General features: G+C 45.3%; 1 protein-coding gene across 1 annotated transcript in view; it reads left to right on the forward strand.

The window, feature by feature from the left end:
* Positions 1 to 1,235: 1,235 nt before the first annotated feature.
* LOC123996675 overlaps positions 1,236 to 20,000 on the forward strand; it is a 40,388-nt gene continuing 21,623 nt past the window's right edge. The window contains exons 1-16 of the mRNA XM_046300272.1: positions 1,236 to 1,444; positions 1,585 to 1,849; positions 2,083 to 2,346; positions 2,646 to 2,903; positions 3,203 to 3,466; positions 4,092 to 4,352; positions 4,902 to 5,162; positions 5,647 to 5,910; positions 11,143 to 11,403; positions 11,616 to 11,879; positions 13,284 to 13,559; positions 13,699 to 13,962; positions 14,160 to 14,420; positions 14,754 to 15,014; positions 16,849 to 17,115; positions 17,362 to 17,622. Of these exons, the coding sequence (XP_046156228.1) occupies positions 1,373 to 1,444; positions 1,585 to 1,849; positions 2,083 to 2,346; positions 2,646 to 2,903; positions 3,203 to 3,466; positions 4,092 to 4,352; positions 4,902 to 5,162; positions 5,647 to 5,910; positions 11,143 to 11,403; positions 11,616 to 11,879; positions 13,284 to 13,559; positions 13,699 to 13,962; positions 14,160 to 14,420; positions 14,754 to 15,014; positions 16,849 to 17,115; positions 17,362 to 17,622 (4,024 nt within the window). The 5' untranslated portion in view covers positions 1,236 to 1,372. The remainder of the gene's footprint in view (positions 1,445 to 1,584; positions 1,850 to 2,082; positions 2,347 to 2,645; positions 2,904 to 3,202; positions 3,467 to 4,091; positions 4,353 to 4,901; positions 5,163 to 5,646; positions 5,911 to 11,142; positions 11,404 to 11,615; positions 11,880 to 13,283; positions 13,560 to 13,698; positions 13,963 to 14,159; positions 14,421 to 14,753; positions 15,015 to 16,848; positions 17,116 to 17,361; positions 17,623 to 20,000) is intronic.

Raw genomic sequence — 20,000 nt, forward strand, 5'->3', positions numbered from 1 at the left:
ACTTCCTGCAGCACCACAGGCACTTCCTGTGACCTCACCCAGCTGGAGTGTGGAGAGGTTTACACGGTGACAGTTGTGGCCAGGGACGGAATCTGCAACAGCACATTGCTGGCAACAACTACCATCGAGACAGGTAAAGGAGGGAGAAAGATAGTATGTGCGATGGAGAGAGTGTGACAGACATAAATATTGAGATGACGATAGAACCAAAGAGAGATAGATAAGATAATGTATGTATCTCTGTGATATATAATTTGATCTAACACAGAGATAGGCGTTTGATATAATAAACAGAGACACTAGTCCATCTCCAGTCCCTGACCTGTCCTCTACTCTTCTCCGCGTGCTCCAGTCCCCTGTCCACCCACCATCAAGGACCACTCCCTGGATTGTGCCTCAAACCAGGCCTACATCTCCTGGGTTGAAGATGACAATGCTGTGGGCTTCCTCATCAACGCCAGCTCTGCCCTGGGTCACACCCCCTTCTGCAGCTCCACCAACACCTCCTGTCTCCTTGACGACCTGCTTTGCGGACAGACCTACACTGTGCATGCCATTGCCCAGGGAGACCAGTGCAACAGTGAGCCCAGCGAGTCGTTGGAGATCGTCACAGGTGTGTTTTAGAATAGAGCTGTGTGTGATTCACGTGGGATTCATTTGCTGTTGTTATTATTATAAGACCTAGCTGGTCCACTAACGGCCCACTGCTGGAAAAGATGGCGGCCCACTGGCCCCACTCATGTTGTTGTGACCATTTGCATCTTTTTGACTGATCCAAGTGCATTTGTGTGTGTTTCCACAGCCCCTTGCACCCCAGCCAACGTCCGGTCCCAGTACGAATGTGGTACGAGTATAGCTCTGCTGAGCTGGGACGAGACTCTGGGGCGTGATAGCTTCATCGCCCGTGTAGAGTCTGGTGACCACAGTGACTCCTGCAGTACGACTGAGACCCAATGCTCTTTGACCACGCTCATGTGTGGTCATCTCTACAATGTGACCGTGGATGCTTTGGCCGGACACTGCAACAGCAGCCAGTCAGCTGCCACACAGATACAGACAGGTAAGGGGATAGTCAGTGTAGTCAGTATCAGATACATACTCTGTTATATTTACATATACATTATATATGTGCAGTAGCAGTTTATTACTTTAACATTGTCTCCCTGTCCTACCCTCCCTTCAGCTCGCTGTGCTCCGCAGAATGTCAGTGCCAGTCTGCTGTGTGGAAACAACACCGTGGCTGTGACCTGGCTGGCCAGCTCTGGTGCCGTGGGCTACAATGTGATCGCCCTTGGTCGCGACGGCGACGCCAAAACCTGCACCACAGACGACACCAGCTGTGATCTGCCGAACATGCACTGCGCTCAGACCTATGAAATCACTATCACCCCCTTCTCTGAGACATGTAAAGGCTTTCAGAGCACTGCCTTCACCTTCATTGCAGGTATGGAAAACAAATACAGATCAGGGAAGCTACATAAAGACATTTAAGAGTGCTCCATTGGCTGCTTTAACTCTTAAAACCCTTGTCTCAACAACTGTCCTTAACAACAACCCCCCCCCCCCCCCCTCTCCCCTACCTAGGTCCCTGTCCCCCCCACCGAGGTCCAGACCTCTCTGCAGTGCGAGAGTAATGTGGGTTCTGTGTCCTGGGTAGCCGCCCCCACTTCCAAGATGTACATAGCAACAGCGACCGACCAGGACGGCCACGCCCACACCTGCATCACCAATGGGACGGCGGGCTGCTCCTTCAGCGACCTGAAATGCGGCGAGACCTACAACGTCTCAGTGGTAACCATGGAGAGGGGATGCCAGAGCGAGCCCAGCGCACCAGTCACCCTCAAAGCATGTGAGAGGAGATAACAAATCCCTATACTAATGATTGTATTGACTAGCATTAACTTAACAATAACGATCTGATAACTGTATATCACAGTTTAAGTTTTCAACAAACCTTGACATTGAATGCATTTTGCAAAGTAATGCTAATTATTGGGTGGGTTGGATATGTGTGCAATTTCTAAACCAAAAAGCTAACACTCTTTCCCTCTTCCTGTTTCTCTCTTTCCCTCCCTCTCTCAGCCATCTGTCCTCCTACGAGCCTGGCTGGAGTGACGGCCTGTGGTACCAACGACCTGACTATCACCTGGGACCAGAACCCAGAGACCGGTGTCACCTATTTCCTGTATTCCCAGAAAAAGGGCGGAGCCAACACCAGCTACTCCACCCTAGACACGTCCTATGTGATCTCAGGGCTGCAGTGTGGAGAACACTACAGCTTCAGGGTCACGGCCAAGGACTCTGTCTGCACCAGCAGCCTAAGCTCAACCATGGAGATGGACACAGGTACCAACCACAGTCAGGGTCTCTTTCCCACCTATTCTCAGATTATCACATTAAAACAATGAGACTCTTCATCTACTTTTTTTTTACACAGTGTGTCACTCAAAGCCACTAAAATCTGTGAATATGTATAACAGGCATACAGTTGCTACTTACTTAGACCTTTTACCGTTTTCTCCTGGAGCATAGGCCATCGACAATAGTTCCACCACTGTATAATCTAACTTGTCTTGTACTGATTCACAACGTCCTTCCTTGTTCTGAAACTGATTTCCAATGCCCTATCTGGTTCCCGCCCACAGCTCCTTGCCCGCCCACCAACCTAACTGCCCAGGCAAACTGTAGCACCAATGGGGGCACCATCACCTGGGACTTGAGTGCAGGAGGCGTCACCTACACCGCCACGGTAACTGGTACCACCCACAGCTTCACAGCCTTCTGTACTTCCAACGCCACTTCCTGTTCTGTGAAGCTGGACTGCGGACATCCTTACTCAGCCTCCGTGGTTGCCTCCACTGGGACCTGCAACAGTACCATGGACACCATCCAGTTCCACTCAGGTAGTTAACAAAATAATGAACCGACCGACCGACTTACTGACTGACTAGAATTGAAGAGAATCGAATGGAATCTACATTTTATTATAATTCTAAACTATAGGTGATATGTTCAGTTAGTGAGCAGATGAAACGTGATAATTTATATCCTTCAGTGTCGGCCTTCAGTTGCCTTACATTAGATGACCATAATGTTACTCGACCTTGTTTTCATTCACTATAGATAATGCACCATGTTACATTAGCATCAGTCCCACAGTTATGTCTCTCTCTCACCTCCAAACCTGTCCCCCCCCCCACAGCCCCCTGTCTACCTGGCAATGTAGCAGCAGCCCTGGACTGCAGTGCCAACACATTTGCAGTGCAGTGGTCAGAGAGTGAGGGGCACCGCAACTCCTACACAGCCCTGGCCATCGGCAGTGACGGGTCTAATCTCAGCTGTGGCACCAGCTCTACAAAGTGCACCATCAACAGCCTGGCCTGTGGCATCACATACAGCATCGCTGTCAGCACCGCCAACGTCAACTGTGCCACTATTGAGGGATCAGACTACCGTATCCAGTCAGGTAAGGCTCTGGTTCAGTCAGACAGCCACCCGTCTTACTGTACACCTCAACTGCCTGGATCCAAGATCAGTCGATCAATCAATCCAAATTCTCATGGAGTTCTGGAATTCATCAATTTTCCCTAAACCCTCATAAAGTTCATGTCTTTTAGTTCCTGTATGTATACTCTTTTTCTCCCCTCCTGTCCTCTCTCCATCTTTACATTCCTCTCTCCATCCTTCCTGTCCTCTCACCATCCTTCCATCCCTCTCTCCATCCTTCCATTCTTTTCTCCATCCTTCCATCCCTCTCTCCATCCTTCCATTCTTTTCTCCATCCTTCCATCCCTCTCTCCATTCTTCCATCCCTCTCTCTATCCTTCCATCCCTCTCTCCATCCTTCCATCCCCCTCACCATCCTCCTATCCCTCTCTCCATCCTTCCATCCCTCTCACCATCCTTCCATCCCTCTCTCCATCCTTCCATCCCTCTCACCATCCTTCCATCCCTCTCTCCATCCTTCCATTCTTTTCTCCATCCTTCCATCCCTCTCTCCATCCTTCCATTATTTTTTCCATCCTTCCATCCCTCTCTCTATCCTTCCATCCCTCTCTCCATCCTTCCATCCCTCTCTCCTCTCCCCTCAGCTCCCTGTAAACCAGAAAGCCCTGCGGTGAGCCTGGAGTGCAGTACTAACGTAGCCGAGGTGACGTGGGACAACGCTGGACCTGACCAAATCCACATGGTGTCAGCGGTGGACTGGCAGGGAGTGAAGAGCTCCTGTAACAGCACTGGCTCCAACTGCACCTTCAGCTCTCTGAGCTGTGGAAAGGCCTATACAGTCACTGTACAGGGCCTCACTGACACCTGCAAGAGCACACTCAGCACCAGCATGAACCTGCTCACAGGTGACACACCGACAGATACGGCAGAGAGAAACTTCGCCATTTATTGGGTCTATAAATACATGTGTCAAATACTTAACAGCAGTGTAGTGACTCCAGGTGTAGTGACTCTAGATTTGTATAAGAAAACATTCTTCATTTTGTATAGCATATTGTGTAAGCAGCATGTAGGCTACTCTCCTTGGATGTCACAGTGTAATCTTAGTCAAGTAGGGAATGGAGCCATCTCTGGTTTCCCTGTCATTTGTCACACCTCTTTAATTCTCATAGCCATGGACTCAATGGCCACATAATGGAAGTGTGCTCAGAAAAACATAATTTATAGAATGGGTTTCTACATTCAAGTCAATAGGTCTGTGACGGGTGGACGGGTAGAATTCTCTCACTGTATCAGTATTAAAACCCAACACACACCCTGATCCAACACTCATCTCTCTGTCCCCCTAAGTGTTTATATTAACAGATGTGAATGAAATATAATAGTGTTAGAATCTTTAAAGCCCAACACACATGCACCCTCCTGATCCAACACATCCCTGTGTCCCCTTCCAGCCCCCTGCGTCCCCACCCACTTGACAGCCGATGTGGACTGTGAAGCCGGCATCACGTCTGTAACCTGGGACTCAGCCCGTGGTGCCACCGGCTACACAGTACATGCAGAAGGCAGTGGTGGGCACAATGCCACCTGTACCAGCTCAGACACCAACTGTGCTTTCCTTGATCTGGTGTGTGGACAGGACTACACTATGGTGGTGCTGGCTAACCACGACAGCTGTGTCAGCCTGGCCAGTGAGTCCATCACCACTACCACTTGTAAGTACGCCAGCACACCGATAACCTTGAAAAACGATCTCGATCTCTCAGATCAACCAACCAATAATCTTTTATCAGACAGTTATGAAGCCTCATTCACTGTAATTCACTAATATGTTTTGTGAACATTAACCCAATGCTTACCTAAGCCTGTCTAGTCAACTTCACTCTCTCTCTTCCCCCTCCCACCTCTCTCCAAAACATATATACAACAACGTGTTTCTCTCTCTCTCTTCCCCCTTCCCACCTCTCTCCAAAACATATACACACCAATGTGTTTCTCTCTGTCTCTTCCCCCCTCCCACCTCTCTCCAAAACATATATACACCAACGTGTTTCTCTCTCTCTCTCTCTCTTCCCCCCTCTCACCTCTCTCCAAAACATATATACACCAACGTGTTTCTCTCTCTCTCTCTCTTCCCCCTCTCACCTCTCTCCAAAACATATACACACCAACGTGTTTCTCTCTCTCCTCTCCCTCCAGTACCCTGCCGCCACACTGGCCTGCAGGCCTACCTGAACTGCAGTACCAACACAGCTCAGATCTCCTGGATGCCTGGTAACGGCACTCTGATCTACAAAGCCTTGGCAGAGGGCTTTGACATCAAACACCAGCTCACCTGCTCCAGCCCCGGCTCCGGCTGCAATATCAGCAAGCTGCAGTGTGGAGAGAGGTACAGGGTCAGTGTCAGGGGAGAGGGGCGCACCTGCCCCAGTCCCGCCCGCGACTGGGTCATAGTCAACACAGGTAAAATACAGTTCTACCATCATACCAACAGTCCTACCATCAAACATCTACACACACCTACAGTACCAGTCAAACATCTACACACACCTACATAACCAGTCAAACATCTACACACACCTACATAACCAGTCAAACATCTGCACACACCTACATAACCAGTCAAACATCTACACACACCTACAGTATCAGTCAAAAATCTACACACACCTACATAACCAGTCAAACATCTACACACACCTACAGTATCAGTCAAACATCTACACACACCTACAGTACCAGTCAAACATCTACACACACCTACAGTACCAGTCAAACATCTACACACACCTACAGTTCCAGTCAAACGTTTGGACACACCTACAGTACCAGTCAAACGTTTGGACACACCTACAGTACCACTCAAATCAAATCAAATCAAATGTATTTATATAGCCCTTCGTACATCAGCTGATATCTCAAAGTGCTGTACAGAAACCCAGCCTAAAACCCCAAACAGCAAACAATGCAGGTGTAAAAGCACGGTGGCTAGGAAAAACTCCCTAGAAAGGACAAAACCTAGGAAGAAATCTAGAGAGGAACCAGGCTATGTGGGGTGGCCAGTCCTCTTCTGGCTGTGCCGGGTAGATTTTATAACAGAACATGACCAAGATGTTCAAATGTTCATAAATGACCAGCATGGTCGAATAATAATAAGGCAGAACAGTTGAAACTGTCCCCAGTCACCTACAGTACCAGTCAAACATTTGGACACACCAACAGTACCAGTCAAACATCTACACACACCTACAGTACCAGTCAAACGTTTGGACACACCTACAGTACAAGTCAAACATCTACACACACCTACAGTACCAGTCAAAAGTTTGGACACACCTACAGTACCAGTCAAACAGTTGGACACACCTACAGTACAAGTCAAACATCTACACACACCTACAGTACCAGTCAAACGTTTGGACACACCTACAGTACCAGTCAAACATTTGGACACACCTACAGTACCAGTCAAACATCTACACACACCTACAGTACCAGTCAAACGTTTGGACACACCTACAGTACCAGTCAAACATTTGGACACACCTACAGTACCAGTCAAACATTTGGACACACCAACAGTACCAGTCAAACGTTTGGACACACCAACATTACCAGTCAAACATTTGGACACACCTACAGTACCAGTCAAACGTTTGGACACACCAACAGTACCAGTCAAACATTTGGACACACCTACAGTACCAGTCAAACATCTACACACACCTACAGTACCAGTCAAACATCTACACACACCTACAGTACCAGTCAAACATCTACACACACCTACAGTACCAGTCAAACATTTGGACACACCTACAGTACCAGTCAAACATTTGGACACACCTACAGTACCAGTCAAACATTTGGACACACCTACAGTACCAGTCAAACATTTGGACACACCAACAGTACCAGTCAAACATTTGGACACACCTACAGTACCAGTCAAACGTTTGGACACACCTACAGTACCAGTCAAACATTTGGACACACCTACAGTACCAGTCAAACATTTGGATACACCTACAGTACCAGTCAAACATCTACACACACCTACAGTACCAGTCAAACATCTACACACACCTACAGTACCAGTCAAACATCTACACACACCTACAGTACCAGTCAAACATTTGGACACACCTACAGTACCAGTCAAACATCTACACACAACTACAGTACCAGTCAAACATCTACACACACCTACAGTACCAGTCAAACATTTGGATACACCTACAGTACCAGTCAAACATCTACACACACCTACAGTACCAGTCAAACATTTGGACACACCTACAGTACCAGTCAAACATCTACACACACCTACAGTACCAGTCAAACATCTACACACACCTACAGTACCAGTCAAACATCTACACACACCTACAGTACCAGTCAAACGTTTGGACACACCTACAGTACCAGTCAAACATTTGGACACACCTACAGTACCAGTCAAACATTTGGACACACCTACAGTACCAGTCAAACATTTGGACACACCTACAGTACCAGTCAAACATTTGGACACACCTACAGTACCAGTCAAACATCTACACACACCTACAGTACCAGTCAAACATTTGGACACACCTACGTTTGGACACACCTACAGTACCAGTCAAACGTTTGGACACACCTACAGTACCAGTCAAACATTTGGACACACCTCCAGTACCAGTCAAACATTTGGACACACCTACAGTACCAGTCAAACATTTGGACACACCTACAGTACCAGTCAAACATTTGGACACACCTACAGTACCAGTCAAACATTTGGACACACCTACAGTACCAGTCAAACATTTGGACACACCTACGTTTGGACACACCTACAGTACCAGTCAAACGTTTGGACACACCTACAGTACCAGTCAAACATTTGGACACACCTCCAGTACCAGTCAAACATTTGGACACACCTACAGTACCAGTCAAACATTTGGACACACCTACAGTACCAGTCAAACATTTGGACACACCTACAGTACCAGTCAAACATTTGGACACACCTACAGTACCAGTCAAACATCTACACACACCTACAGTACCAGTCAAACATCTACACACACCTACAGTACCAGTCAAACATTTGGACACACCTACAGTACCAGTCAAACATTTGGACACACCTACAGTACCAGTCAAACATTTGGACACACCTACAGTACCAGTCAAACATTTGGACACACCTACAGTACCAGTCAAACATCTACACACACCTACAGTACCAGTCAAACATTTGGACACACCTACAGTACCAGTCAAACATTTGGACACACCTACAGTACCAGTCAAACATCTACACACACCTACAGTACCAGTCAAACATTTGGACACACCTACAGTACCAGTCAAACATTTGGACACACCTACAGTACCAGTCAAACATCTACACACACCTACAGTACCAGTCAAACATCTGGACACACCTACAGTACCAGTCAAACATTTGGACACACCTACAGTACCAGTCAAACATTTGGACACACCTACAGTACCAGTCAAACATTTGGACACACCTACAGTACCAGTCAAACATTTGGACACACCTACTCATTCAAGGGTTTTTCTTTATTTATTTTTAGGGGGTAGATCAGCTTTATATTGCGTAAAGATTGTGGCTTCCATCAATGTAATTGTCTGCATCATTTACAATCCCCCTTATATTTTTTGGTAAATATAAAGTCAGCAAAAATGAAACATTCCTTTATCAGGACCTTGTCTTTCAAAGATAATTCGTAAAAATCCAAATAACTTCACAGATCTTCATTGTAAAGGGTTTAAGCACTGTTTCCCATGCTTGTTCAATGAACCACAAACAGTTAATGAACATGCACCTGTGGAATGGTCGTTAAGACACTAACAGCTTACAGACGGTAGGCAATTAAGGTCACAGTTATGAAAACGTAGGACACTAAAGAGGCCTTTCTACTGATTCAAAAAAAGAAAAAAAGAAAGCTGCCCAGGGTCCCTGCTCATCTGCATGGACATGCCTTAGGCATGCTGCAAAGAGGCATGAGGACTGCAGATGTGGCTTGGGCAATAAATTGCAATGTCCGTACTGTGAGACGCCTATGACAGGTCTACAGGGAGACAGGACGGACAGCTGAACATCCTCGCAGTGGCAGACCAGATGTAAAAACACCTGCACAGGTATCGGTACATCTGAACATCACACCTGCGGGAGAGGTTCAGGATTGCAACAACAACTGCCCGAGTTACATCAGGAACGCACGAGCCCTCCATCAGTGCTAAGTTTGTTAACAACAAATGTATGGATTGGTTGAAAAACGAGATTTAATTACTCCAACCTAACTGTATGTAAACTTCCGACCTCAACTGTACATATGTATTCATAAACATTCATACATATACACATATATATATATATATATATATATATATATATATATATATATATATATATATATATATATATATATATATATATATACATACATACACATACCTATATACTTGTTTTAGAATGTACCTTTATTATTCCCCGTAAACCCTTCCACCCTTCCCCCAATTGGAGTAAACTAATAAACAATAACACGGAGGCTTCTACCTTCAGTTTTATATTATACACATTTTACAGACAATCTATTTTACAATAGTTATATTTTGTTTGATTTTAATCCTTCCTCTATTTCTGATGTCCAAAATTTCTGATCCTATATACAGATTGTAAATTAAAGATAAACATTTTTGCTAAAATAATAATGATATTATTGATTGATTGACTACGGCTTTTCAAATCACCCATTATTGCTGTCTGCAGCGTTAGTTCTAGGCAAATGTTGCAATTCTTCAGCCAATCCTGGACCTGTGACCAAAAACGAGCTACATATGCACAGTACCAAAATAAATGATCTAATGACTCTGCCTCCTCACAGCAAAATCTGCAGAGCTGGGAAGATTCTATTGTTTGCAATAATTTTGTATTGTAATTTAAATGGTAACATTAGATGTTTTGAATCCGGCATTGTTTTGCGTGTCAATTCATAAACCATGTGCCATGGAATGGGTACATCGAAAAAATGTTGGTCCTAAAATGAAATTGGTAAATGTTTTTATTTATCACAATTTTTATTTATCACAATTTTCTTTAACCATTTAACCATCCTTACTTTTTTCCTACTTGCCTCTTCTATTTTTGTGGTAATGCTGCAATTAGTTGGTTGTAATTTTGGGTAGAGCAGACATTTCCATATGTCTGTGTTTGCTGCATGTGTGACATAACTCCACCAGTCCTATTTATGATATAATTCACTAAAATTATACCTTTTTAAACATTTCATTAAAAAAAAAACTTTCTAAGGCTTGTTTAACAAATAATGATATTTTGGAGATGATTTCCTTTTCAAACTACTGAAAGTGAGCAGTTGTAATCTGAATAAAGGGAAAAGGGCTCTTCTTGAACATGGGGTGAGACATTCCTACTAATTTACTAGAGAACCAGTTTGGATTTAAGTATAACTTTTGGATGACTTATGCCTTTATTTTAATTTCTAACTGACCCCAAACTTTTGAACGGTATTGTACATGCAAAACCCAATACTGTACATCCAAAGACCAACTCAATCACACACAAAGGCCTGGCAAACTACATCCCTAAACTCAGATCGTGAAATCCTTCACACACACCATACTGACTAATCCTCGTCTCCCTGCTCTCCTCAGCTCCCTGCCCCCCTACGGCCCTCAGCGTTCAGTCCTCTTGCAGCTCTGACAACATCTCTGTCTCCTGGGCGGCATCACATGGTTCCATCTCCTACACGGCTGTCGCCGTGAGCAACGAGGGCCACTGGTTGTCATGTAACACCAGCACAACAGCATGTGATATCTCAGGACTGTTGTGTGGACAGGACTACCAAGTCTACGCTGCTGGAGTGGATAACACCTGTGTAGGAGCCAAAAGCAACATGTACATTGTCAATACTGGTATGTGTTTTTCTGAAGACTGGGACTAGATCTTGGGATAGAAAAACCCCACCACTTGTTACTGTCCTATTTACTGTTAAGAACACATCATAACACAGCTATACTATTGGAACAGAGCGAGCTCTTTAAAATAAACTTTGTATTCAACATACAATTCATTAGACAATCCCTTTGGTGACCCCCCTCTCTGACCCTTCTCTCTCTCCTCCCAGCTCCCTGTGTTCCCACGGACGTGCAGAATGCCCTGGACTGCTTATCAGGTGTCCTCACTATCACCTGGCAACAGAGCGGCTACACCCCCAACCACTACCACGCCGAACTGACGAGCAGCGAGGGTTTGCTGACCGTGTGCGACACGAATGTGACCACTTGTGTGGTTTCCAGAATGCAGTGCGGTCTGACCTACAGTGTTGTGGTGGTGGCTCACGACGATGTGTGCAACAGCTCCTACAGCCCCGCACAGCAGGTCACAGCAGGTAGGATTCACCTCTACTGAAACACACCATGGTCAATACTTATTGGCCATACATAGAAATAGTGGCATTCAGGGATATATTGATGACTACTAGAGAAATTAGTATCCTTGAGATACATTACAAAGTACTTAAAATAATCCTTCTTCACTATGACTAAAAGTATTTGGACACCTGCTCGTCGAACATCTCATTCCAAAATCATGGGCATTAATATGGAGTTGGTCCCCCCTTTGCTGCTATAACAGTCTGTTGGAACAGATGTTGGAACATTGCTGTAGGGACTTGCTCCATTCAGCCACAAGAGCATTAGTGAGGTCGGGCACTGATGTTGGACGATTAGGCCTGGCTCGCAGTCAGCGTTCCAATTCATCCCGAAGGTGTTCGATGGGGTTCGGGGCTTTGTGCAGGCCAGTCAAGTTCTTCCACATCGATCTCAACAAACCATTTCTGTATGGACCTCGCTTTGTGCACGGTGGCATTGTCATGCTGAAACAGGATAGGGCATTCCCCAAACTGTTGAAACTAAGTTGGAAGCACAGAATCGTCTAGAATGTCCTTGTATGCTGTAGCGTTAAGATTTCCCTTCACTGGAACTAAGGCGCCTAGCCCAAACTATGAAAAACATCCCCAGACCATTATTCCTTCTCTACCAAACTTTACAGTTGGCACTATGCATTGGGGCAGGTAAGGTTCTCCTGACATCCTCCAAACAGAAATTTGTCCGTCGGACTGCCAGATGGTGAAGCGTGATTCATCACTCCAGAGAACGTGTTTCCACAGCTCCAGATTCCAATGGCGGCGAGCTTAACACCCCTCCAACTGACGCTTGGCATTGCTCAAGGTGATCTTAGGCTTGTGTGTGGCTGCTCGGCCATGGAAACCCATTTCACTAAGCTCCCGACGAACAGTTATTGTACTGATGTTGCTTCTGGAGGCAGTTTGGAACTCGGTAGTGAGTGTTGCAACCGAGGACAGACTATTTTTACGCACTGTGTGCACTTTAGCACTCGGTAGTCCCTTTCTATGAGCTTGTGTGGCCTACCATTTTGCGGCTGAGCCGTTGTTGCTCCTAAACGTTTCCACTTCACAATAACAGCACTTACAGTTGACCGGGGCAGCTCTAGGAGGGCAGAAATTTGACGAACTGACTTGTTGGAAAGGTGGCATCCTATGACGGAGCCATGTTGAAAGTCACTGAGCTCTTCAGTAAGGCAATTCTACTGCCAATGTTTGTCTATGGAGATTGCATGACTGTGTGCTTCATTTAGACACCTGTCAGCATGGGTGTGTCTGAAATAGCCTAATCTAATTTGAAGCGGTGTCCGCATACTTTTGTATATATCTGCCTCTCTCTTCTCTTCTTTTATCTTCTATTCTCTCCTGTTCTCTTCTTCCCCCTCTCAGCTCCCTGCCCTCCAGATGCAGTCAGTGCCGTGGTGGACTGTGCCACCAACGTTGTCACGGTAACCTGGGACAACAGCGTTGCCGAGGTGCTGTACACAGTTACTGCTGAATGTCCCAGTGGTCAGCACTATACCTGCAACGTCACAGGAATGGGCTGTGACCTCAGCACCCTGTCATGTGGCACAGAGTACAATGTGACTGTCACCCCGTCACATGTCACCCCGTCACATGGCGGCTGTGTCGGTGTCAACACACCGTCTCAGCTGGTCAAGACAGGTAGGGATCAATCAATCAATTAGTCAATCAGTTAGATGTCTGTAATTACATGTCAGTGACATTTCTGTACATCTGCATAAATACTCATGAACCCGACACACACATAAACACAGACACACTGCTCTCTCTCTCCTTGTAGCGCCCTGCGTACCCCGCCTCACCGAGGTAGAGATGGACTGTCTATCAGATTCCGCCTGGGTGGTATGGGAGGAGTCAGCGGGTTCCGAGCTTTATGTTGCCGTGGCGACGGACAGCCAGGGGCAGACGTTTGAGTGTAACTCAACCAACAGTAACACGTGCGCTGTGCCAGACCTGCACTGCGGACTTCACTTTACCTTTACCCTCACCGCCTTAGACCAACAGTGCTCCAGCGCACCTAGCAACGCTGTGGTGTCCGAGACAGGTGAGAGTCTGACGTACTTAATGCATGAGGGTTGTTAACATTTATATTGAAGTAGCTGAAATGTATATTTAGCAGTATATTGTCCTAGTGACATTTATATTTGGTTGGCATTTTGGCATTTTTCACAGTGTTTGGTTGTACCACCTGTGTATACTGTATGTGCACCTCACTGAACCTCTGTCCCCCATCCCACCCAGCCCCTTGCCCTCCCCAAGACACGCAGACCAAGGTGGGTTGTGAGAACCATACAGTGAGTGTGTCCTGGACCCCCAGCGTGGGAGCTCTGATGTACACGGCCACCCTGGAGCGCACAGACGGAGAGACCACCTTCTGCACCACCGATGGGACAGGATGTGACATCACACAGCTGCCCTGCGGAGAGACGTACATCCTGGCGGTAACCGCTGAGGGACGCACCTGTAACACCTCGGAGAGCATGGGGACTATTGTCAGAACAGGTACGCACACACACGCACACACGTTTCTATCCTTGTGAGGACCTTGACAAAACACCTACTAACTGAGGACCAGTCTATCTATCTCACACATATTAAACACAGACAATACACCTCCTAAAATATTTAGCCACTCCACTGTCAGAGCTATTAGAACATAATTTTGTAGTCACAACAGTTACATATCTGACACAGACAGAGTACATATTAAGAAGTAGTATGGGCACTCAACACTTCACCAAAAGCCTTAGACTAGATCCCATTATAAACATCTCTCAGTCATGGCTTTACAGTGTTGCTGAATGAAAGTGACTTTAGTTCTATTCTTCCCCACAGTACCCTGCACACCCCAGCGTCTGCAGGCCAGTGTGAGCTGCAGCAGTAATGTGGCCAATATGATGTGGAACACCAGCCGTGGGGGTCAACTCTACTCTGTAGAGGCTACCGGAACCGACGGACACGTTGCAGGATGCATGTCCCATGAGACCCACTGTGATCTCACCGGCCTGCACTGCGGCCAGCACTACACCGCCACCATGGTGGCACGAGACAGTGACTGCACCAGCCCTGTGAGTGACACTGTGGAGCTCAAGACAGGTGAGCTCACAACACACATATGGGAAAATGTAGACACTTTATAAGCAGACAGTTGAAGTCAGAAGTCTACATACATTTAGGTTGGGGTCATTAAAACTAGTTTATCAACCACTCCAAATTTCTTGTTAACAAACTATAGTTTTGGCAAGTCGGTTAGGACATCTACTTTGTGCATTACACAAGTAATCTTTCCAACAATAGTTTACAGACACATTATTACACTTATAATTCACTGTATTACAATTCCAGTCGGTCAGAAGTTTACATACACTAAGTTCACTGTGCCTTTAAACAGTTTGGAAAATTCCAGAAAATTCCATCATGGCTTTAGAAGCTTCTGATAGGCTAATTGACATCATTTGAGCCAATTGAAGGTCTACCTGTGGATGTATTTCAAGGCCACCTTCAAACTCAATGCCTCTTTGCTTGACATCATGGGAAAATCAAAATAAATCAGCCAAGACCTCAGAAAAATTAGCCAAGAACTCCACAAGTCTGGTTCATCCTTGGGAGCAATTTCTAAATGCCTGAACGTACCACATTCATCTGTACAAACAATAGTACCCAAGTATAAACACCATGGGACCACGCAGAAATCATACCGCTCAGGAAGGAGACGCATTCGGTCTCCTTGAGATGAACGTACTTTGGTGCGAAAAGTACAAATCAATCCCAGAACAACAGCAAAGGACCTTGGAAAGATGCTGGAGGAAACAGATAGAAAAGTATCAATATCCACAGTAAAACTAATCCTATATCGACATAACCTGAAAGGACACTCAGCAAGGAAGGAGCCACTGCTCCAAAACCTCCACAAAAAAGCCAGTACGGTTTGCGTCTGCACATGGGGACAAAGATCATACTTTTTGGAGAAATGTCCTCTGGTCCGATGAAACAAAATAGAACGTTTTGGCCATAATGACCATCATTATGTTTGGAGGAAAAACGGGGAGGCTTGCAAGCCGAAGAACACCATCCCAACCGTGAAGCACGGGGGTGGCAGCATCATGTTGTGGGGGTGCTTTGATGCAGGAGGGACTGGTGCACTTCACAAAATAGATGGCATCATGAGGGAGGACAATTATGTGGATATATTGAAGCAAGACATCAGTCAGGAAGTCAAAGCTCGGTCGCAAATGGGTCTTCCAAATGGACAATGACCCAAAGCATAATTCCAAAGTTGTGGCAAAATGGCTTGAGGACAACAAAGTCAAGGTATTGTATTGGCCATCATAAAGCCCTTACCTCAATACTATAGAAAATTTGTGGGCAGAACTGAAAAAGCGTGTGCGAGCAAGGAGGTCTACAAACCTGACTCAGTTATACCAGCTCTGTCAAGAGGAATGGGCCAAAATTCTCCCAACTTACTGTGGAAAGCTTGTGGAAGTCTACCCAAAATGTTTGACCCGAGTTTAACAATTGAAAGGCAATACTACCAAATACTAATTGAGTGTATGTAAACTTCTGACCCACTGGGAATGTGATGAAAGAAATAAAAGCTGAAATAAATCATTCTCTCTACTATTATTCTGACATTTCAAATTCTTAAATAAAGTGGTGATCCTAGCTGACCTAAGACAGGGAATTTTTACTAGAATTAAATGTCAGTAATTGTGAACAACTGGGTTTAAATGTATTTGGCTAAGGTGTATGTAAACTTCAGACTTCAACTGTAGATATTCATAAACACTCACAGCGATGTAAAAAAATCCAGCTCATTGGTGAACACTCATATAACACGTATACACTGCATAGTACACCGCACACTAAGCCCTGGCGTATCGCCCTAAACCCAAACCTAACCATGTCCCTGTCTATCCCTCTGCCCCTTCAGCACCCTGCATTCCTGCCACTGTGTCCACTGTGATGGACTGTACAGCCAACGCCATGCACGTGTCGTGGTCTAAGAGCTCGGGGGCTGACTCCTACATAGCCACCCTGCAGGACAGCGACGGAAGCTCCACCACCTGTAAAGCCCTGAGTGGAGCAGCCTCCTGTAACGTCACCACACTCAGCTGTGGTCAGATCTACCATGTCACTGTAGCTGCCTCCGACGGATCATGCAGCAGCCCATCTACTGACGTCACCGACACCCACGCAGGTAGGAAGGGATAAGGAAGTCTCACACACATTCCCTCTATCTAGAGGGAACCATACTTAGGTCAGTCTGTCAGTCTGCAGTCAAACATACATTTTCCTGAATATCCATTTCAGGGCCGTTTTGTTCACCATTTATATCAATGTTGTAGGCAAAGCACTGAAAAACTGAACCTATATGACTTACATTTGACCTAACTTGTACTTCCGAGACGACTCTCTTCCTCTATCCTTCTCTCTCTTCCACCAGCACCCTGTGCGCCTCGTAACATTGAGACAGTGATGGACTGCGAGGCCCGTGTTGCCATGGTGTCCTGGTCTATGAGTGCCGGGACTGTGTCCTACGTGGCTACAGCCACCACCCTGTCCGGCCACGCCGTCACCTGTGAGACCAGCAACACCTTCTGTGAGCTGGGGGGCCTGGCCTGCGGAGAGAGTTACTCTGTGTCTGTACAGGCCTGGGGAGAGAGCTGCAGTAGCATGGCTACGATGACAGCACAACTGGTCACTGGTCAGTTGATGCTTCCTCCATGTTATTGTATATCAACCTGACAAAAAAATACTTTAGAATGTAATGATATTTACCGGTAACTTACAGAATAAAGGAAATACCAACATAAAGCGTCTTAGTAGGGCGTTGGGCCACCACGAGCCAGAACAACTTCAATGCACCTTGGCATAGATTCTATATGTGTCTGGAACTCTATTAGAGGGATGCATCACCATTATTCCACAATACATTTCATAATTTGATGTTTTGTTGGTGGTGCTGGACAACGCTGTAGTGCTGAGTGATTAACTGACATTATAGTTATTTTTCATTTTTTAAACAACTAATTGACCGATGTCAGTTCAATTATTTGAATTCCACTTTGCTCTATTTTTTCTGTGAGCTCAATGTGCAGATCAAACCTGCACTGTGCGTTGTAGTAGAGAGTTGTAGTTTTCAACAGACTAATATTCTACATAGTTTAGCGTAGAAAATGTGGTATTAACTACAATGACCATAATCCATTGCATCTCTGCTTACACTTGTTCGGTCTATGCGGAGCAGATATGGAGACTGATAGAAGAAAGAACACATGATTGAGAGAGATAGAAAGAAGTTTCTTCGCAAGGGATTGATAGTTGGTATTCAGAAGTCATAAAAGTATGCCTTATTTACTTTGAATAACTACTAAAATAGTGATTTTGTCAGACAGCATAGGCAGCAGCTCTATAGAGATGAGATGATGACTTGGAATTAAATAATAGTCATCAAATAAAACAAATATACACAAATTGAAATATTTGATTAAAGTAATGTGATTATTTTTATTTCACCTTTATTTAACGAGGTAGGCTAGCTGAGAACAAGTTCTCATTTACAAATGCGACCTGGCCAAGATAAAGCAAAGCAGTGCTACACAGACAACAACACAGAGTTAAACATGGAATAAACAAACATGCAGTCAATAATACAATAGAAAATGTCTATATACAGTGTGTGCAAATGAGGTAGGATAAGGGGGGTGAGGCAATAAATAGGCCATAGTGGCAAAATAATTACAATATAGCAATTAAACACTGGAGTGATAAATGTGCAGAAGATGAGTGTGCAAGTAAAGATACTGGGGTGCAAAGGAGCAGAATAAACTAAATAAATAACAGTATGGGGATGAGGTAGTTGGATGGGCTATTTACAGATGGGCTATGTACAGGTGCAGTGATCTGTGAGCTGCACTGACAGCTGGTGCTTAAAGTTAATGAGGGAGGGAGATATTGAGGAATTGGCTTTTGGGATGACCAGTGAGATATACCTGCTGGAGCACATGCTACGGGTGGGTGATGCTATGGTGACCAGTGAGCTGAGATAAGGCAGGGCTTTACCTAGCAAAGACTTATAGTTGACCTAGAGCCAGTGGGTTTGGCAATAGTTGAGCTAGAGCCAGTGGGTTTGGCAACGCATATAAAGCGAGGGCCAGCCAACAAGAGCATACAGGTCGCAGTGGTGGGTAGTATATGGGGCTTTGGTGACAAAACAGATGGCACTGTGATAGACTGCATCCAATTTGCTGAGTAGTGTTGGAGACTATTTTGTAAATGACATCGCCAAAGTCAAGAATCAGTAGGATAGTCAGTTTTACGAGGGTATGTTTGGCAGCATGAGTGAAGGATGCTTTGTTGCGAAATAGAAAGCTGATTCTAGATTTAATTTTGGATTGGAGATGCTTAATGTGAGTCTGGAAGGAGAGTTTACAGTCTAACCAGACACCTGGGTATTTATAGTTGTCCACATATTCTAAGTCAGAGCGGTGTGGGCAGGTGTGGGCAGCGATCGGTTGAAGAGCATGCATTTAGTTTTCCTTCCATTTAAGAGCAGTTGGAGGCCACAGAAGGAGAGTTGTATGACATTGAAGCTCATGTGGAGGTTAGTTAACACAGTGTCCAAAGAAGAATAAATGATGGTTATTAAGTGATAAGCAGTAATGGGCAGTTACTGCCAATTTTATTGTTTTATTCAGTGTTACAGAATTCAACCCACATAATACATAGTGCATTTTAATGTTAAAAAACAACAACATTGAAACCGAAATCGAAAACCGTGATCATTTTTTTATTATCAAACCGAAACGACTTCAAAAAGCACTAACCGCTCAGCACTAAAACGACGTCTCAGGCGCCGATCCAGAATCTCCCATAAGTATTAAATTGGGTTGAGATGTGGTGACTGAGACGGCCATGGCATATGGTTCACATCATTTTCAAGCTCATCAAACCGTTCAGTGACCATTCGTGCCCTGTGGGTGGGGGTATTGTCATCCTATGGGGGAATAGCCATGGTAGCCAAAATAATGGGCTGGCCAGCATTTTTATACATGACCCTAAGCATGATGGGATGTTAATTGC

Source organism: Oncorhynchus gorbuscha, linkage group LG15 (genome assembly GCF_021184085.1).
Source record: "Oncorhynchus gorbuscha isolate QuinsamMale2020 ecotype Even-year linkage group LG15, OgorEven_v1.0, whole genome shotgun sequence".
Classification (NCBI taxonomy): Eukaryota; Metazoa; Chordata; class Actinopteri; order Salmoniformes; family Salmonidae; genus Oncorhynchus; species Oncorhynchus gorbuscha.